This window comes from Chelmon rostratus, chromosome 5, assembly GCF_017976325.1.
Source record: "Chelmon rostratus isolate fCheRos1 chromosome 5, fCheRos1.pri, whole genome shotgun sequence".
In the NCBI taxonomy this organism is placed as follows: Eukaryota; Metazoa; Chordata; class Actinopteri; order Chaetodontiformes; family Chaetodontidae; genus Chelmon; species Chelmon rostratus.
The window spans coordinates 2967082-2985408 of record NC_055662.1 but is presented as its reverse complement, the minus strand read 5'-3'; the positions used below and the strand labels follow the sequence as shown (position 1 = coordinate 2985408).

At 40.4% G+C, this 18327-nt stretch overlaps 1 protein-coding gene across 1 annotated transcript in view; it reads left to right on the top strand.

Moving 5' to 3' along the window:
* The window catches only part of prdm6 (PR domain containing 6), a 75359-nt gene that overhangs the window by 48261 nt on the left and 8771 nt on the right, over positions 1-18327 (top strand). Inside the window, exons 6-7 of the mRNA XM_041937396.1 lie at positions 1771-1895; positions 10397-10772. Of these exons, the coding sequence (XP_041793330.1) occupies positions 1771-1895; positions 10397-10772 (501 nt within the window). The remainder of the gene's footprint in view (positions 1-1770; positions 1896-10396; positions 10773-18327) is intronic.

Sequence of the window (18327 nt, the reverse complement as noted above, 5' to 3'; positions counted from 1 at the left end):
GTCATTAGTTGGTCTGAAGAGAGTGAGGGACACCAGATATTTCCCATAAATCATTTGGGTTTGGTCAGATGTGAAATCAAGCTCTTATCAGATGGGAGGCATTTCCAAAATCAGACCTGGATAAAGTCACTGACACCTCACACTGTCCCGTCTGCAGTTCTGTTGATCAGGAGTTTGCTTTTGCCCTGTTAGAGACTGTGGATGATAATAATGACAAAGGGTCAATTTGTTCAAAACTTTGAACACCCATATGTGAAGTTTTCTGTGGATATTTATGGTCCTCAGAGGAGAATTTTCTTGATGATTTCAGTGACCCCCTGACTTCTTCTCCAGCACCACCAACAGGTCAGAATTTAATGTTAGCCCTGCTGCATTTAATGTCTAATAATCTTCATAAGAAAATAGAGTAAAGAGTAATAGAGTAAAATATTGTGGCTGCTAGCAGAGCTGCTGCTTTGTGGTTAGCAACCAGTTGTTAGCTACCTTGTTACCCATAAAATCTGAATTTTTTTCTGCTTATCCATCCTCTTAATTTTCTTGCAACCCATCAGAGGAACCTTGGGACCCTTTTTGGTGGACCCAACACCTATTTTGGGAACCACTGCTGTAGACCCCAAAATAATATTTTCATTTTTTTTTTGAGGGCCAAAAACAATGATGATCTAGTGATAATCTAGAATTCATGGAAAATAAAAACTAAATGTTTTATATATATATATATATATAGGGAGCATTTTCACCGTCAAATGAGATTTATGTAGTTGTGGGAATTCTGGATGTCCTCCAGTGGCGGTGCTTAACAATTGCTGCTATCCATCTTCCCCGTGTGTGTGTGTGTGTGGTGTATATATATATATATATATATATATATATATATATATATATATTCATTCGAGCCTCTTTGTGCCAGCTCCATATTGACCACTGATTTAACTGTGTCTGGGTCAGCCTTCAGGCCTCCCCTGAACCGCTGTCCACTGGGTACAGTTGTCGGGAGCACGGATGGAAGCCTCAACTTTGGTTCGGAGCAAATCTTTAATCTCAGCAGTCTCTTCTTTTGTTAATGTTTGTCTTCTGTTATTCCTTCATCTCGCTCTCCCCTTATTTATTTATTTATTTATTTATTTATTTATTTATTTATTTATTGCACAAGAGAACAGGTTGCTCAGGAGCGGACGCACTCATCAACAGAGAGATGAAACCAGAGAGACCAGAAACCAGCATGAGTCTCTGAAACTCAAACCAAAACAGCACCCTAAATAACTCTAACAAGTACTCCTAACTTACAAAAACCTGCTTCTTCGACGTATGGCAATGAAGCACCTCTACAGAAATCACAACAAAATAAGTTTTACCCACAAGTGAAACCACTTACTGGGCAGCTATTGCACCTTTATCAAAACTAAGGAGGTGCACACATTAAGGGATCATCAGCGATCAATAAGTTTATTATAGTGAAAAAATGAACAGCTGGCTCCGACTATTCCGAATCATGTTGACTACCTCATTTTTCGAAGCAACATGCATTCACAGATTACCTGTGCGAAGGGGCATCTTTCATGATGACGTGGGCTTATATGTGCTACATCCTCTGTCATCCCACTTCATGTGACTGAAATAGAATGAAAAAGAACACAGTGTTTAATTGCACTTTTAAATATACATTTTTATTTGTCTTGATTTTTAAAGCACGAGTTGACCATGAGTTGAGACGCACCTGATGTTTTGCAATTTCAAGTTAAATGTGTATGTCTCTGTGTTTGATTGCAGGTCCTGTATCTTCTACCGAGCGTGCATGGACATCCCCAGAGGCACAGAGCTGCTGGTTTGGTACAATGATTCCTACACTTCGTTCTTCGGTATCCCGCTGCAGTGCATCGCTCAGGACGAAAACTGTGAGAGAACACTGCTTTCTTTCTGTCTTTTTGTCTCAGCTCTTCCATGTTGGACTTCTCCGTGTATATTTAATCAACATCAGCTTCAAAATATGACTGTGACAGCTTGAAAAATAATCCTTTATTTTCGGGACTCATGCAAAACAACAAAACATTTAGTGTTGTAACATTACATCATCTCTTCTAAAACTCCAAGCGGTCACAAGTTTGATTTCCCAACTGCTGAAGGAAGTCTTGCTGAAGTGTCCTTGAGCAAGAAAGTGGAGTGAATAGTGTAGTGAATTTCCCCAGTGTGCAATCAATAACGTTTATCTTATCTTAACTGAATAGTTAGGAATCAGTGAAGCCAGACAGTGAACTCTGATAAAATCATCAGCTAAATGTTTCAGATGTAAATGTGACTGTGAAATCTACATAAGCCAAACCTCCTGGCTCTGCAACTGGTCGGTGTGCAGGAAAGAAACTGCAGTTTTCTTTGGATGCTGCTCTAATTTTATTACTGACGGTATTTAAGCTCTTAGACAGGAGAAAAGAAAGCTTTTGGCCCGCCACAAAAACAACGTAGTGGAGGCAGTTTTTTCCCAAACTTGCCACTGTCTGATTTATTTGTCTGTCCAACTAAGCCAGTCAAAACAGGACTGGAAGAAGTCTATTGTTTTCTAAAATAGAGCCACCCTGTGGCCTGGTGTCGTTATGCTGCCCCTCTCTCCCTCGGTGAAACTTTCCATCCTGTTCTTTGGCAAACAAAAATGTACACATTTGTGAGCCTCCACCTTTTATCCAGGATTGTCCACTTTAGTCCATCGAGTGTCTGATGCTTCATGAAAACCTCATAACTCCAGTTTGGTGAAGTCCATGTTTTGACTCAGTCTAAGTCCACCTGGTTCTTGTTTGGGCTGACAATTTTCAGGCAATGTTGCAAAATGAAATGACTCATTTTGAATAAATGTATTAGTTTATTTGGAGTTAAAGAAGGCTCCTGTCGAAACGGTTCATACGATGACGAAAAGGAGCAGCATGTGCTTTACCTTCACTTGTTGAAGCTTTCTGTCCATGTGTCTTTTGTAATTCTTTGGGTGCCTCTTCTAGTTTCTATCTTGTTCTAGTGAAGAGAATACTGTGGCATGTCTACAGGTCAAGGCAAAATATTTGTCTCTTAAATTTGATTTTACAAATATGAAATAGCTTAAGAGTTATAAAATGCATGAGGTTTTCTATTAGTATAAACATTTACTGTGATTCTTATTTATCTTTTGTCAGAATTAGGCTGATAAAAATTGAATTTCTTCAAAAAAAAAAAAACAACGGTAAGTTTTCTAGTCTGTAAAAATCCCTGTATGTATAATGCTGCCTGTTACATTCAGCTGCTCGCCTTACTCACTGATTAGACTCAAATTACTGTATATTTAAACAGTCTTAAAAAGCTTCATAAACACCAGGCTGCTTATAAACAGATGCTAGTATGACACTCAAAGTCAAGCTTTTTGGTGAAAGTCTTCTCAAAGTTGACATTTTAGTGATTTCAGCTTGCAAACGTGGTGAAGTTTTTCTTGTCTTTCTTGTCTTTATTCGTCTCTCAGTTACTCACAGACCGTTTTTATTTTTCTTTTTTCTTTCCGTCTCTCCTGGCCTTTGTCTCTCCTTTCTTCCTCCACCTCACTCTCTTCTGTCCATCCTCTCTATTTCTGTCACTAATTTATTTTTGTTTATATCTCCCCCAGTTTTCTGCTCAGTCAGCCTGTTTATATCTTTTCCATTCAAACTGTTTTTCTGTGGATTTGACAGAGTAACTCCCTGCAGGGGGAAAAAAAAAACAAACTTTGACTTTTTTTTCTTACACAATTATGGAGCTAAAAAACAAAACATGAAGAAGGAGTTTTAATCTTTGGAATCTAAATTGAAATGAATTGAATTAGGAGCTCATCTTTCACAGAGTCGCAGTTAAATGAGATCGTGCTGATTGCAAATTAGAGACGTTTGGCCACAAACTGGTTTGTTTTACAGATGGAACGACTCTTTTACATGACATCGTTCATCGTGACGGGACTGCGGCAGCTTCTGCACAGACACACACACGCACACACCCCCACGTACACACACACACTTGTATTACTATGTTTAGGAGGACCTGTTTTGCCAATACATCACTAACAAAACATTTTTCCCGAATTTAAACAAAAAAAGTGTGAACCATATTAGCTGTGTGGCTGAAGTGATGGCCATGTCTGTTGATTTGTACAACATGTTAACTCAAAGTCAATTATTTTAACTTTAACTTATTTTAAGTCACTGTATAGATTGACATGGAGTATAGCAGAGACAGTTCGTGGTCCTCAGAGGATGAATCCAAATGACTTGATGTGCCAAAAACAGGGCTAAATCTCCACTTGTGCAGCACTTCAGTTCATAGCAGGAAACCTCTGTAAGGGTAATGACTTAATTTCCGTGGGTGAGAGGTGAAACATTGAAGCAATGGTCATGTTTTCTTTGACAGCTAATATGCCAGGATCTGGATAACTGAGAATTTTTATATGTCCCAAACATCATCACATGGCCTGCAGATTAAAGCTACTATATGCAGTGTAATGGTGCACACTGAAGTCTGCTCATTGAAATACCACAAACACTGTTTCAGATGGTAATACAGTGTGTGTGCTAAGTAATGAGGTGTGCCAGAGTCAAGAATCCAGGGGTCTATCAGTTTGATGATTCTGTCAATTCTTTCATCATTTGAAGGCCAGCACAACAAACTAAACTGTGTGTAAAATCTGTGCTTCATTTAACAAAAACTCAAAGAATAAAAGTTGCAAAAATGTCTTCATTAACTGTATAAATAACTTAAACTGTCTTCATCCCTGTTGTCCTCAAAAATACAGACACACATGTACACATGCAGATACGTAGCATACCTCCACAGACGGGCAGAAGGCAAACAAAGACTGGAGGATTTGCTTTTGTTCCACCCTGCAGTGAAAAAAGCTTGTTGACAACCAAACGAAGTGAAATTAGATTACGCTTCTTTTGTACGAACTGAGAGACAGCAGCTCTGCTCTAAATTAAGGACATTTAGCTACTAACTGCATTTGGGTTTTCCGTGGCATCGTTATCTGCTGATTGTGCCCGCAAAGGATGAGTGTGATGTTAAAACTCTGCACTGGAGCAACTGTGTCCTCAGTGGAGCAGACGTTTAAATGTTGACCTGTATTCATGCAGAAAGCACCAGCAGAGCACATTCAGACTGGAAACTGTCCAGTAGACCCTCTGTACATATCTTTTGTATTTGGGTCAACATCCACAAAGTGCCTATGAATTAATTTGGCATATCCCAAATGTGCTGCATGAAAATGACACCGTTCATTGACAATTTAAGCAAAGACAAAGACAGATTGAAAGTGAAAGGTGTGTCAGTTAATCTGCCATCCATTGAATCAGTCAGTTTGCTTCATTATCAGAGAAAAAAAAACTGAAAGGTTGAGGGGAAAATAAATTAATATTATCGTGTAAAATAGATGCTTTTTGCATCTGTTTCTCTTGTTCCACTTTCACACACTGTCTTTAGCCACATTCTCACAGATCTGAAGCCCCAGGGGCAATGGAGCAACTGGTTCATTGGAACTATTCATTTCCAGTAAAAATTGTAATGCACCAGGCAACTTTTTGAGCAACACAGATCATCAACAAGCTGGCAATGAGCTCTGACCTGGGTCACATGGTCAGAATTTAAATTGCATTTAAATCCACCATTTGAAATGCAGATGCACTTTTCATGTTACCTTGGTGAGTTTTGGAGATGTTCGCTGAGACATAAAAGCACAATGGTTGACTCTACTCCAACAGACATCGTGCAGCATTTAGGGAGACACATGAACTCACCGGTGATTAAAAATCAGTAGTGATTGAATTTCTAGATGTAAGCTCAATAATTACAGACCAGAGCAGGGCTTTAAGAAACCGTGGCTAGGAAAAATGATTCAGGCAAAAAAATGTGCCTTAATGTTTAAACTATGTTATATGATCATGGAAACAAATGAACTGATTAAGAACAATTATACATAATGCAGTTATACAATTAACAAAGAGTATTGAATGGAATAAATCCTAGTGGACCAAATGGGAACAGGGAGGCAGAGAAAATGTTTTTGTTGCACTTGTTCTGATTTAGGTTTAAACTGAACAAGATGAAACTAAAAAAATTAATTCAAGACTGAATTCAGAAAATTAAGAAAAAAATTGTACAGAAATTCTATCTGGAATAACCCTGAATTACTTTATGAAGTTGCCAAAAAATGTGCCAGTAAGGTTTCATTCATTTAAGCAAATTCAAATACACACACACACACACACACACACACACACACACACACACACACAAAACAAACGCCGTTTAACACACATTCCCCTGGACACTTGCAGGTATGTATGTGTATGCACACACATACAAGAACTCATACACACAAACTCACGCACGCACGCACACACACACACACACACACACACACACACATTAAAGACAAACAGAGAACACATTAGAGCCAAACCACACACCGACACACAAAAGAGAAGACACACACACCCTCCCAACACACACACACACACACACACACTATCAAAGCACACACACCCTGTGGTTGTTTACTCATGCACGTTCCATCCAATCACAGCCTGTCGGCTTGACGCTGCGCAGCCCGGCCGCTGCCTAACAACAACAACATGTGCACTGACAGAAAAGGAAAAATCACTTCAGGGGGACTCCGCACTGTCTTTCTCCTTTTCATATATGTCCTCTTTGTCTCTTCATCCTGCACCTCCCTGACTTCGTTTCCTCTCCTTTTCCTTTTATCCACTCCTTTTCTGTATCACAATTTTCTGTCTTCCTCTCCTTTCTCCTAACTACTTGTACTCCGGCCTGTAACAGCAGCAGTAATGTGGAGTTGAGTTGTGTTTTTATAGGAACGTAAGACAAAGAGAGAGGAAGAGGACAAAAGGAGTGTGAGAGAAGTGAGAACAGGAGAGGCTGAAAGAGAAGAAGAAAGGAAAAAGAAAATGGGTAGAAGACAGGAGAGATGAGGATGAGGCAAGGGGAGGAGAAAAGGGGGAAGAGAAAAGTAGAAGTAGAGGATGATGGGAGAGGAGAAATGAAAGGTTGATAGAAAAAGACAAAGAGTGAAGGACAGATAGAGGAACAGAGAGAAGATGAGTCCAGTTAAAAGAAAGAAAGGGAGGGATGAAGAGTTCAGACGAGGACAGGAAGGAGAGAGGAAAAGAGGGGAAATTTATGAGGAGGAAGAGCAGCAGACGTTTTGTCCACCTCTGCAGTAAACTCTTCTGTACTTCATACTCACATCTCTTCTTTATCTGACATATTAGTATTGCCATTAGTATAATTGCCTCTATTGATTTTATAAGACTTTATTATCTTTGGTAACTTTTCATCATTGATTACTAACAATGCTTTGGCATCATGATCTGAACAATACTTACATAGAAGTAAAGAGCCGAAGATAGAGAGGCTTTTCCCCATGTCAGTGTAACAATGCATGTGTAAATGTAAAGTAGAACTGTAAAAGATATGGCTGTCTGTTATTTTCAACACATCCGATGTGCAGAGCCAGCAGAAGTATTGTGTGTTCATCAGAGTCTGATACATCTTCTCCTTCTTCTGTGCCATAGACCTCCATCGTTATCCAAAGACTATTAAAACACATCAATGAGCCACAGCGTGGCTCTGATGTGATATGTTTTCACATTGCCATACACACACTCACTGCAGTTTAGACAGCAACAAATCTGGATTAATCCACGGATGAAAATAATCCACAACAAACGCACTGTTTCCTGCTGTTAGTGTAATGTTTGCTAAAAACCACAGTGACCAGCTGTTTACTGAAATTACTGAGCCTTTTTTAAAAAAAATGAAACTATATACTCTTGAGCTAAAAGATGTATGTCTTTGGTGCAAACCAAACATTTCTCGTGTTAGTCTTTTCATGGGATATAAAATAGCAAAAATATAGAATAATGCCATCTCGATTGAAATTAGAGGGTTCAAGTATAGCATTGAATTTTGTGATCAATGTGATCGTGTTCCAACATGAGCTTTTAGACTTTATTGTGTTGATGAGTGCAGTGTACATACTGTCAAACCGAATGACAAAGAGAAGCAGATATAAACAGAAAATAAAAGACAGGACGGCTGGGAGGGGTCGTCATGTGGCTCTCATTAAGAAGGAAAGAAGGAGGAGGAAGAGTGTTAGACTGAAGCTTGAACTGATAGTTGAACAGGAAGACTGATGCAGAGATAGAGCGTGACACTCCACCCGAAGTATCAAACACTCACTTCCTTCAGGCTTGAAAAGTTGCTTTTAAAACTTTGCACTCGCTCCATCATTGAGCTCAGGGTCTGTGGTCAGTTTGTATTCGTGTCACACCTCTCTGAGAGAACACACCCCTTCCAAAGAAAGAAAACACAGACTCTGCAAACTGCATCTGCATAATTCTCCCATTCTGATGATGCATTTCATGCACAGCCCAAACTGTATTGACTTGCATTTTTTGTATGTGCGACGTTTGTTGCAAAATGAATTAAGCGTTGGCGAGCGACGCGTAACGTGGGCGTCGATAGTGCCGTCGGGCAACTTACAGATGGTGTAATTATCTCCTCATAAGGTTATTAGAGAATCAATGGAGCCTGGTGGCCTGATGGCAGAGTTGAGCTGATGAAGGATGGAAAATGGTTATGATGACTCCACTGCAGATGTACTGCACGGCAAAGTTAGAGAGGAGAATAGAAAGAAAAGCAAAGACGACATAGTCCTCATGGATTACTGCACGGCATGTTCGTAAATATAAAATCCAAACACTCAGATGTACTGCAGGTACTAGAGAAGGAAAATGGTTCCAGGAGGTGGTGGACTGCTTTAACATGGTTATTAAAAAAAGAAAAATATAGTAGTTCTTCTATACTGCCCCCTCAGAACTGACTCCCAAAAGTCTCCCTACCTAAAACGACAAAATAATTAACAAAAACTACGTGTTTAAGGTCTTGGAAAGAGTAAGTCAGATGATCCCACTTCCTGCCAGTCCACATGCCAGGTTTTTCCAAACAGACCAGCTTTACAGAATGAAAAATGAAACCATCCACAGTGAATTAAAGTAAGACAAGCCCTTTTAATGTCATTTGAAATATAATGAAGGATTATGAAGTCCAGGTCTGTCAGTTGGTCAGACCACAGAACAGAGCACAGTTGAATTCTGGGTCAAGTGAGGACAGCTGGCATCAGCTGGTTCAGCTGAAATCGAATTTACACACTTTTATATAATGTGTTTTTTCCTGTTAATGTCATTGTACTTGACTGTTTTATTCACCAGCAACACTTCTGTATCCTATATCTGTTCATCCCCTCGGCCTAATACATTTATCTTGCCCGCTTCTATGTTCATATTTTTGTTACAAAGCACTTATCAAAACAGAACTAACAGAAATAAGAAGTGTCTCGCAAAACACATAAAATCACGAGCACAACATAAAAACCTTAAGAATATATTACGCAAAGGACGAATGCATAATAATCAAAAGAATCATTGAAATAAAATAGTAGTAGTGGTATAAGGTAAAGTAATAATAATATAAGTAGCAGCATCATTAACAATAGTAGTAGCATCAGTAACAGTTGACATTGTAATTAGTTCGTCCAAGTAAATTACAACTCAACCGCTATCATGTGGTAATCCCCCAGAAACAGGCAGGAGGCCCAGCCTGGGCCCTGAACTGTAGCCATCGTTTGAGAAACATTTCTGTGGTCGGGGAGCAGAACAGCATGTCACTGTGACTGTACTAACAAACTCCAAACAGCCTAACTAAACCCATAACAACTTCATCCACTGGTACCGGGAGCTGCAGTTTGCCCAGGGCTGGCCAGGCAGATCTGGCCTCAGTTAGGACATTATGACTGGCTTTCTGGTTCCATCAGAGGAGCAGAACCAGAATTACTTCTATACATCCGACACAGCACACGCACAAAAAAATGTCCTGGTGACAGTTAAAACATAGACATGTGGAGGGCCACCTTAAAAGTTGCTTTGAACTAAGAATGGGTGAGTTGGTCCAGTTGCGTTCTGGCGTGGGCTACATTCGCTCCCATCAGCAGCACAGCTTCAAGCATCCACTGTTACGATACATGATGGATGCGTTTAAAAAACTCAGATATTTTGGCCTGAATTTCAACATTTGAGATTGATATCTGTTCATCTTGGGTTTTATACAGACTACATTAAGAATCTGTCCCTCCTCCACTCCGCTCCATAAATCTGTCCAGCAATGGTAATGCAGGGAAAGCTAGCAAGGCTAGCTTCACACACAGAGCGGCTAATTGCTGAAACAAGTCTTAACCAGCATCATCAAATACAGAGAGAGAAATGAAGTAAACAGTAAGGGAAACACTGCGTTCTCTTGAAACCACCAACTGCTTCACCAAATAATTTTTTTCATTCTTTGTGTCCAGTAAACGTCCCAGGCACAGTGGTAGATGCCATGACCAGGCAGGAGTCTCTCCAATCATTCAGCAAGAATGGCAAACCTTCCTCGTCTTCCTCCTCTTCCACCCCCTCCGCTGCCCTCATGCGCTCCATGGTCTTCCCCCACTCCCCCTGCTCTAGGAATTTATCCCTGTTGGACAAGGTTGGGGTCGCGGTTCAGTCAGACTCCAGTTTTGGCCAGTTGGGGTCAAAGAACCAGCGGATCCTGGCAAGCCCAACCTCCACCAGCCAGCTGAGCAGTGAGTTCAGTGACTGGCATCTCTGGAAGTGTGGCCAGTGCTTCAAAACCTTCACCCAGAGGATCCTGCTGCAGATGCATGTCTGTCCGCAGAATCCAGACAGGTGAGACAGCCTCTATTACGACTGTTATTTCTGTATGGATGTTGATGCTGGATAAACCCACCACATGGAGGAGAACTGTCACAAATGATGGTTTCCTTCCATCTGTTTCTACCAGAAGCATTCAGTAAGGAAAATAATTTGTTAACATTAGACTCATAAACTGTATGGGTTAGATGAATTGTTGTTTAAGAAAATGCTGAAGTGTCCTCCCCAGTATGAGTTTATAGTTCCAAACACTTTGGAAACATCCATCAAATTTCTCAACAGCATCGCCAGATCAAGCCAAGTTGTAGTCACACTGTTGCAACAAGAGTCCAGAGCCCAGTACATTGCATTGCCCCATTGTGCAAACAGCTGGGTGCAAAACGATCAGACTATGATGCACAAGAAGTTTGATGGACAGTGGACTGTTTCTGTGCTTCAAAATAATGACCACATCAAGTTTTTTACTGTTAAGAAAGTATTTTGGATAAATGTCATATACAACATAGGTAGCCATTGAGTCCTAAATATTACTTTATTATATTTTAAATCAAGACTCTAGTCATAAGATGTTTTTTGTTATTATTATTATTGATTGTCCTTTTGGACACGGAAGCAAAAATGACACTTCTACAACTTCAGTACCTGTATATGTTTTGTAATAAAGCCAGGAATACTTTTACAGAATACTCATTAACACACTGAACATGAGACAGCATTCAAGTTTTTTAAACCATTGTCGCCATTTTTCAGAGGCAGCTGACGAGCCAGACATTTAGCTGTAATTTATGACTTTGGTTGTCTCATCATCACACCATTTGTGTGTGACGGAAAGTGGGAGTTTGTGGATAAGCGTGAAAAGAGTGTAAAAGTGTTTAAAGTGTGTATAACATCTGCCAACTTAATTATATACAGCATGGATGGAGGAAGGGTTAGGGGAAGAAGAGGGGACGTGATGTGTGTATTCGTGCGTGTGTGTGTGTGTGTTGGACGGACGGAGGATGTATTGGAAATTTTTTGCTTAGCTTTATTTTTTGCGGGGAGAGTCAGAGCAGCGTATAAATCAGTGCTGTGCGTCAGTGAGAAATACCTCGCCTTACGGTGACGGGGCCAGGAAAACAGATGCCACTTATTCAATAAACTAATACTCATAGGGAAGAAAAATGTGGGCTGGATATGGAGGAGGGAGGGAGGGTCGATGTGGAGCTGCCTGTCAATAGGAAGGTTTTATGGGACAGAGGGGCAGATAAAATTCAGCTGAACAAGCCAAACTGACCTGAGTCCTGGAGCTCCAAGGCTGCATTGTACCTAACACTGGACTGGAGTTAGACCAGTAAGCCCTTTGCAGCGTCACTCTGTGCATATAAAGAGCTAAAGTCTTTAAGTGAGAAGTGTGGTCCTGTTGAAGTCCTGTAGGTGGTTCTAGTGATTTAGGGGGTTCAAGTGATCATTGAGGAGCAGCCTGAAGTCTTGAAAGGTGTTCTGGTTGTCCTTTAGGAGGTCATGGCAGTCACTGAGGAGTCCTTACTGTGGTTCTCTGATCATTCAGCAGTATCTTGGGGATACGTGAGGAAGTTCTGCAGTCTTTTAGGTGGTTGTAATGGTCATGTTGGAGGTTGTAGTAGTCCTTTAGGTGTTTTTTGTGGTCACTGTGATGTTTCTCGATTTCCTTCAGGTGGTTCTCATGGTCCTCAAGAGGGTTTTTGATAGTTTAACGTCCATGCCAAGGAGGATTGAAGCTGTTACCATACTAACGCCCTTTGTGTTGATCTTTACTGGAATTAGTCACCCACCTGTGTTGTCTTTGAAGGGACACATTTCCATCTTTAGACATTAAACCACTATGGCTGCTCTGTGAGTGAAGGAGTCTGGCTTTTCCACCATTGGCCTCTCTCTCTTTCCCTTCTTCCCTTCCCTTCCTGTCCCTCTGCTTCTCCCTCTGCCTTCATACATATTTATTGATGTTTACTTGATGGGAACATTTGGAGTTTAAGACTGATGGCTCTTTATATCAGCTTAAAAAAAACCACCACACACCTCCATTCAGCTCCATCTCTTTTCGGTTTGTTTTTTTTCTGCTGAGTGTTTCTTTTTCTGAACTTTTTCGTCTTCCGTGTCATTTTTCCCCCTCTGTGTCATTTCAACAGAATCCATCATCAGAGGAGCAGTTTGTTTATGTCAATGAGGCCTTGGAAGTGCTTTCGCTTCAGTTTTAAACTGGTGTCGGGATGCAGGACGCTGTTTAAGTTTTGTGATGGTGATGAGTGATGAATCAGGAAAAAAGTCAGAACAAAAATGGACTACACAACCAATGCAGAACAAACCACGGCAATGAACACAATTAATAACTACTGCTTTTGTGATTGATGTGTTTACTGCACTGGTGTTTAAAAGAGTCATTAGTGCTTTTACTGAAAATGGGGTATTTTTTGCTAAGTACTTTGATCTCCAGTGTTCACAATTCAGGTCTCATTCTGGTGGCTGATGTTGTTTATGAATAAAGTATGTATGTGTATATGGATATAATCACCCTTGTTTATCAAAGGACAGAAAGTTTATAGCTGATTGAAAGTGTGTATCATCACCAAGTTCACTTTATAGAGGAATTAAATGTCCATTCTGTCATTTGTTTTTACCATCTAGAAATGGCTCGTCAATGATTTGGCCTCAGCACGTTGCTCTTCAGGTTTTCCAGTGATACATTAAACAATTAACATTCTCTATTACTTGTGTAAGGACTACAATAATCTCACTTGAGTAATGGGGTACGTTAAATGTTTAACTCTATTACTGGAAAATCTTAGAAACCCTGTACTGAGGTAATTGACAAGGAAACAAGTTTTCCCTAAAATGAGCCTGAAAAAGTTTTTGATTTTGATGTTTCCTTGTATGTCAGTGATGTTGGATTCATTCTCATGGTGATATTTTCATTGAATGATGATTGAATTGTCTTACGAAACAATGGTTGGTGGTGCTTGTGCTCTGAGAACATCCAGAATAATAAGCAGCATTTGGGTCTTGATTCACAGTCAGAATTCACAGCTTTTATTTGTCTCAAGACCTTAATTACATAATATAGCACAGACATGTACAATACAGTAATGACAAAATGCCTGGGATTGGCAGGGATATGTGCAGAATTACTCAAACAGAGGTAAAATACACTTAAAGAGAGCCCCTACTTTACATGCAACCTTTGACTTAATAACGCTGAAGGTATCTGGAACAAGTCTGACCAATGTGGCAGAACGTTGAAGACATGAGGTGCCTCCAGAACAGCAGCGGTTTCAGGACATTTAGTGCTGACGCTGGTGTTTTCCACCTACAGACTGGCTTCTAACATGCTAATTGACATCTACAGTACTGCTTCCCAAGCCACTTGACCTTGAATGATCACTAATGATCCATTTGTGGTTCCAGTTTGTGTATCTGTCAGTTTTCATTGAAGTGAGCTTTTGCTGAAGATCATCTGTTGAAGGATTTTAGTTGAGTCCAGTTAGCCTTCACGCAGCGACTCTGATGATCTACTTTTTCATGTTGTGCTGATACTTTAAGCTTGATTCCCAAGCAGGTAGTTTTGTTCCTTGTAAAACACATTAATAGACTGGATCAGCTTTGAATTTTATCAAATTTGAGAGACGGACTTATATATTTATAGGTAAGACGGTGTTAATTAAATGATTTTAGTTGAGTTTTTCTCTGCTGGGCTAACTGCTCAACTCACCGCTAGTTTTGAGGTGAGAGGAGCACTGCAGCTATTCAGCTACATCTGACTGACCTGTATCCATAGAGAGCTGAACATAATACAAACCTCCAAGGCTCACTTGCTGCTCTGTGAGCTGAGAAAATTCACAATAACACAATTAGCTCAAAATGTTTGCATGTCAGGCTAAAACAAGACTGTTTCTCTTTGTTGCTAAACAGTTGACATTTAGGAGATTTATCACCCGACAGTGAGGACATATTTGCATTTAACACTAACACAGATGTGTGTTGTCCCTGCTGGACTCACAGATGTGTTGAGAAATGACTTTATTCTTTTTTCAGTGTGTAGCCGAAGGAGTAACTAATAATGATCCATCACTTTGATGGACGGGCTTGTAGAAATTCCTTCAGAGTCTATTTGTATCTGTCATGTTTGCCACTATAATATAAACCTACTTTGTGTTGCATCTGCATATGAGTGCATTTTACCATGTCTTAGTAGAGGTCTGCTGTTAGTAATGTAAATTTCACATTTTTTTTGTTTCTATAATGGACCTGAGTGTGATTTTGTTTCATTTGCATTTTTTGATTGAATATATTCATTTAGTTTTAATGTTATGGCACTTTATTTTTAAAGCATGACCAACTGGCTGCTAGCAGGCTATCAGATATCGTCTCTTGCCTTTTGTTGTATTTTGCCGTCGCTGGGTCCAATTACAGTTGTTAGCAGCCTGAGACATGAGCCTCAATTTGGTGCCACAAGATCCTTCCAATGTTAAAATGTATGGCAGCATAATAAGCTCTCCTTAATGACTATGATTCCTTCAGAAACTATAATATCCATAGTCCAAACAAACAAACAAAAACAAGGCACTCTCTGTGATGACATGTTAGTGGCTGTTAGCTTGGTTTTTGTTCTGGGCTCACTTGATGAGTTCAGCTGGTTGATGAGAGGACATTATGTGAGCTTTCTGCTTTAATTGGTTGGTCAATATAGTCAAAGAGAGAGAGGGAGAAGAAAGAGGGCGAGAGCCATGGCTGTGGTGGAAAAGACAGAGGGAGAAGGAGATGAAGGGGTCGGTGTTTGTATAGGGAGTTTACCAGTCATTTTATTTGTGCTTGGATGTGCACATGTCTGCTCACGCACATACTGTGTGTGTGTGTGTGAGGGAGGGAGTGTGTTCAGAGAGTCATTGATTGTGTATTGATGAGACGGGAGCAGTGATTTATAGCTGCTGGTCTCGGGGGAATAATGTCTTCATACGCGGCGGACAGAGGAGTCGTCCTCACAGCACAGATATAACTCCATATGGATTAGACGACTCCGTACGGGTCAATCAGCACACTTCATTCTGCATCGCTGCGTGCTGCAATCACACACAGAGTCAGTGAGTCCAAGCTCAACTTTAAGGCTCAAAAAACTCTTTCTGCTTAGAATCAGTTTTGACCCACGGGGCACGTGAATGTACTTGTCTGCGATGCTTATTGCAAATTGTTTGTGATCCAGTGTTGGTTTGTTCTCTGTTTCGCTCATGCAGCAGTGTCTGCTTCTGCACCTCTCAGTGATAACACAGGGCAGGACGAGTTCAATCACTTTACAAGCATCAAGGAGATGACATCTGATTCGACAGAGTTCATCTAACAAGGTGATTTGTGTTGGAAACAGTTGAAATGATCTCCCCGGAAGCTTTCCGTTGTTTTAATAAAATACAATTTCGGACACTGCTGTGACTTTTTCTGGTTACTCATATCGCTTAGGTTTGAAAACGGTTGATTAAAATGAACAGGGGCATAAAACGCAACATCTCTGCCTCAAATCCTCCTCTCTCTCTCCATATTCCCTGTGTTTGGGCTTTTATTATGACGACACAAGGAAATAACCTGTCTTTGCTAGCAATCTGATTGAGTTGTTGACGCCGACTTGCTGTAGTTTTCTCTGTTTTTTGGGGGGTTTTTTTGAGCTCATGACCACCTTCCTGACCTCTGACCTCCCTCTGATGAAATGAAAACATGCGTCTGTGCCAAGAAACTTATTCCCATGTAGTCTTAATAACCGGAGCTGGTTGCCATGCAGTGTGGGTCTTACACACACACATTCTGCCTTTTTCATCAGCTCATGTGTTAAAGGTGTGGACACAGCGACACGTTGACACTGACTCTGCTGTTGTTACCACATGTTGTGTTGAAAGGCCACACAAGGTTTATTGTGCTGAACCGCATTTCACAGACGTGTTGAAAATGACAAATTTTATAGATCGTCCACACACACACACAGAGGCGAGGCTAAGTGGGAACAACATGGCAGCCAGTTCAACTCTCATCGCCCATCCAAACCAAGTATTATTAGTTTGCCTGTGAACCAAATCCAAGCGTCTATTTTGTGTTTTTGTTAGCCTGTCGCCGTGTTGACTCTGAACATCTGTGGCTGTCTGTGCTGTCAACAGACTGTACCACCGTCAGACTCAATAACTGTGTGATGCTAATGGGAACCAAGAGAGATGCTGAGGAGCAGCTTTGTTTGTAATGGAGATTAGCAACAAAAGAGAAAACGCAGAGGGTTTTATATCCTCAGCTGTAAGATCTCCTGAAGTATAAGTGAATGAAAAGGTGAAACAATTAGTTGGTAAATATGCAGCTATGCTAATCGACATGGTCATTTTGCATATATGCAAAGCATTCGCTGTTGCAGATCCCAGGATGAGGATTTACTTCTGCTGGGACCCTCTGAGTCAGGATCCTAGCTGTGTCAACACAGTTGTCTCGTTGATGTAAATAAGGGGACTGCATTTTTTCCCACAATGCTAATGGTACATGGACACAGCCTAAATATATGTTTGCATTTGTATGTTTTGCCTCATACATTGTAAATTACCACTAAGTCATATTTCACAATGTGAGGATTCATTTCCTGTCCTGCTTGTCTGTCATGGCTGCAGCTAGAACTTGAGTTTAAGTTCAATGAATTAGCCTGAGGGTTAGTCAGACTGTGAGCTGCAGGTTGTATGAGTATGTACAATGTACTATATGTACAATATGTACAATACAGTACAAATACCTAAAACATGTGGTAATCCATGTACATGTGTGGTTGTTTGCAACAGTTTGCAGATTTTATGCACTTGTGCACAAGAACATATTTGCATGTGCTCGTATGTGCAAATATTTTGGTTATATATGCACATACCGATGTGTGTGTGCGTGCATGCATGTGCATGTGGGTGTGTGTGTGCGTGGATGTGTGTGTGATGGAGGTGTTTATGCTTCAACTCCTCCTCCTTCTCTCTCCACTGTAATAAACAATAACCGGGCATTAATCTCCCGGCCTGCTGCCTTAATAAATAATATCCACACATTCATCAACTTAAACTATTCACAATCAATGCAGCTCTTCATAGAAAACCCACCTAATAAATAGTGGTGCGGCCCACTGAGGCGTGAAGTTATAGACCAGCCGGCTGATAAATGAACCGACCCCCATGGCGAGACGCCTTTTATGTGGAAAACTGCAAGTGAGAATTTTTCGATTTTATATTACACTATTTTACTCTTATTACTTTCCTCTGTGCGTGTGTGTGTGTGTGTTCTCGACATGCTCTCAGGGTTTTTGTGATTTATTGGAGCGGTGAAGATGTTGGTCTATTTGTTTTATTCTAGTTCTGGGGTGTTTACCTATTTGTAAGGTACTGATGTCAGAGTTTTGTCTTATTGGTTTCAGAATAAAAATCACTTTATTTTCTGACTACAGGCAGCACACAGGATTTTGTCCCGCGCTGCTGCAGAAACATCACAGTGATCCACAGCGATAAACCAGCTACAGTAAAGACATGTACTGTATGTATGCATATATATGTCTAAGAGGGATATACAA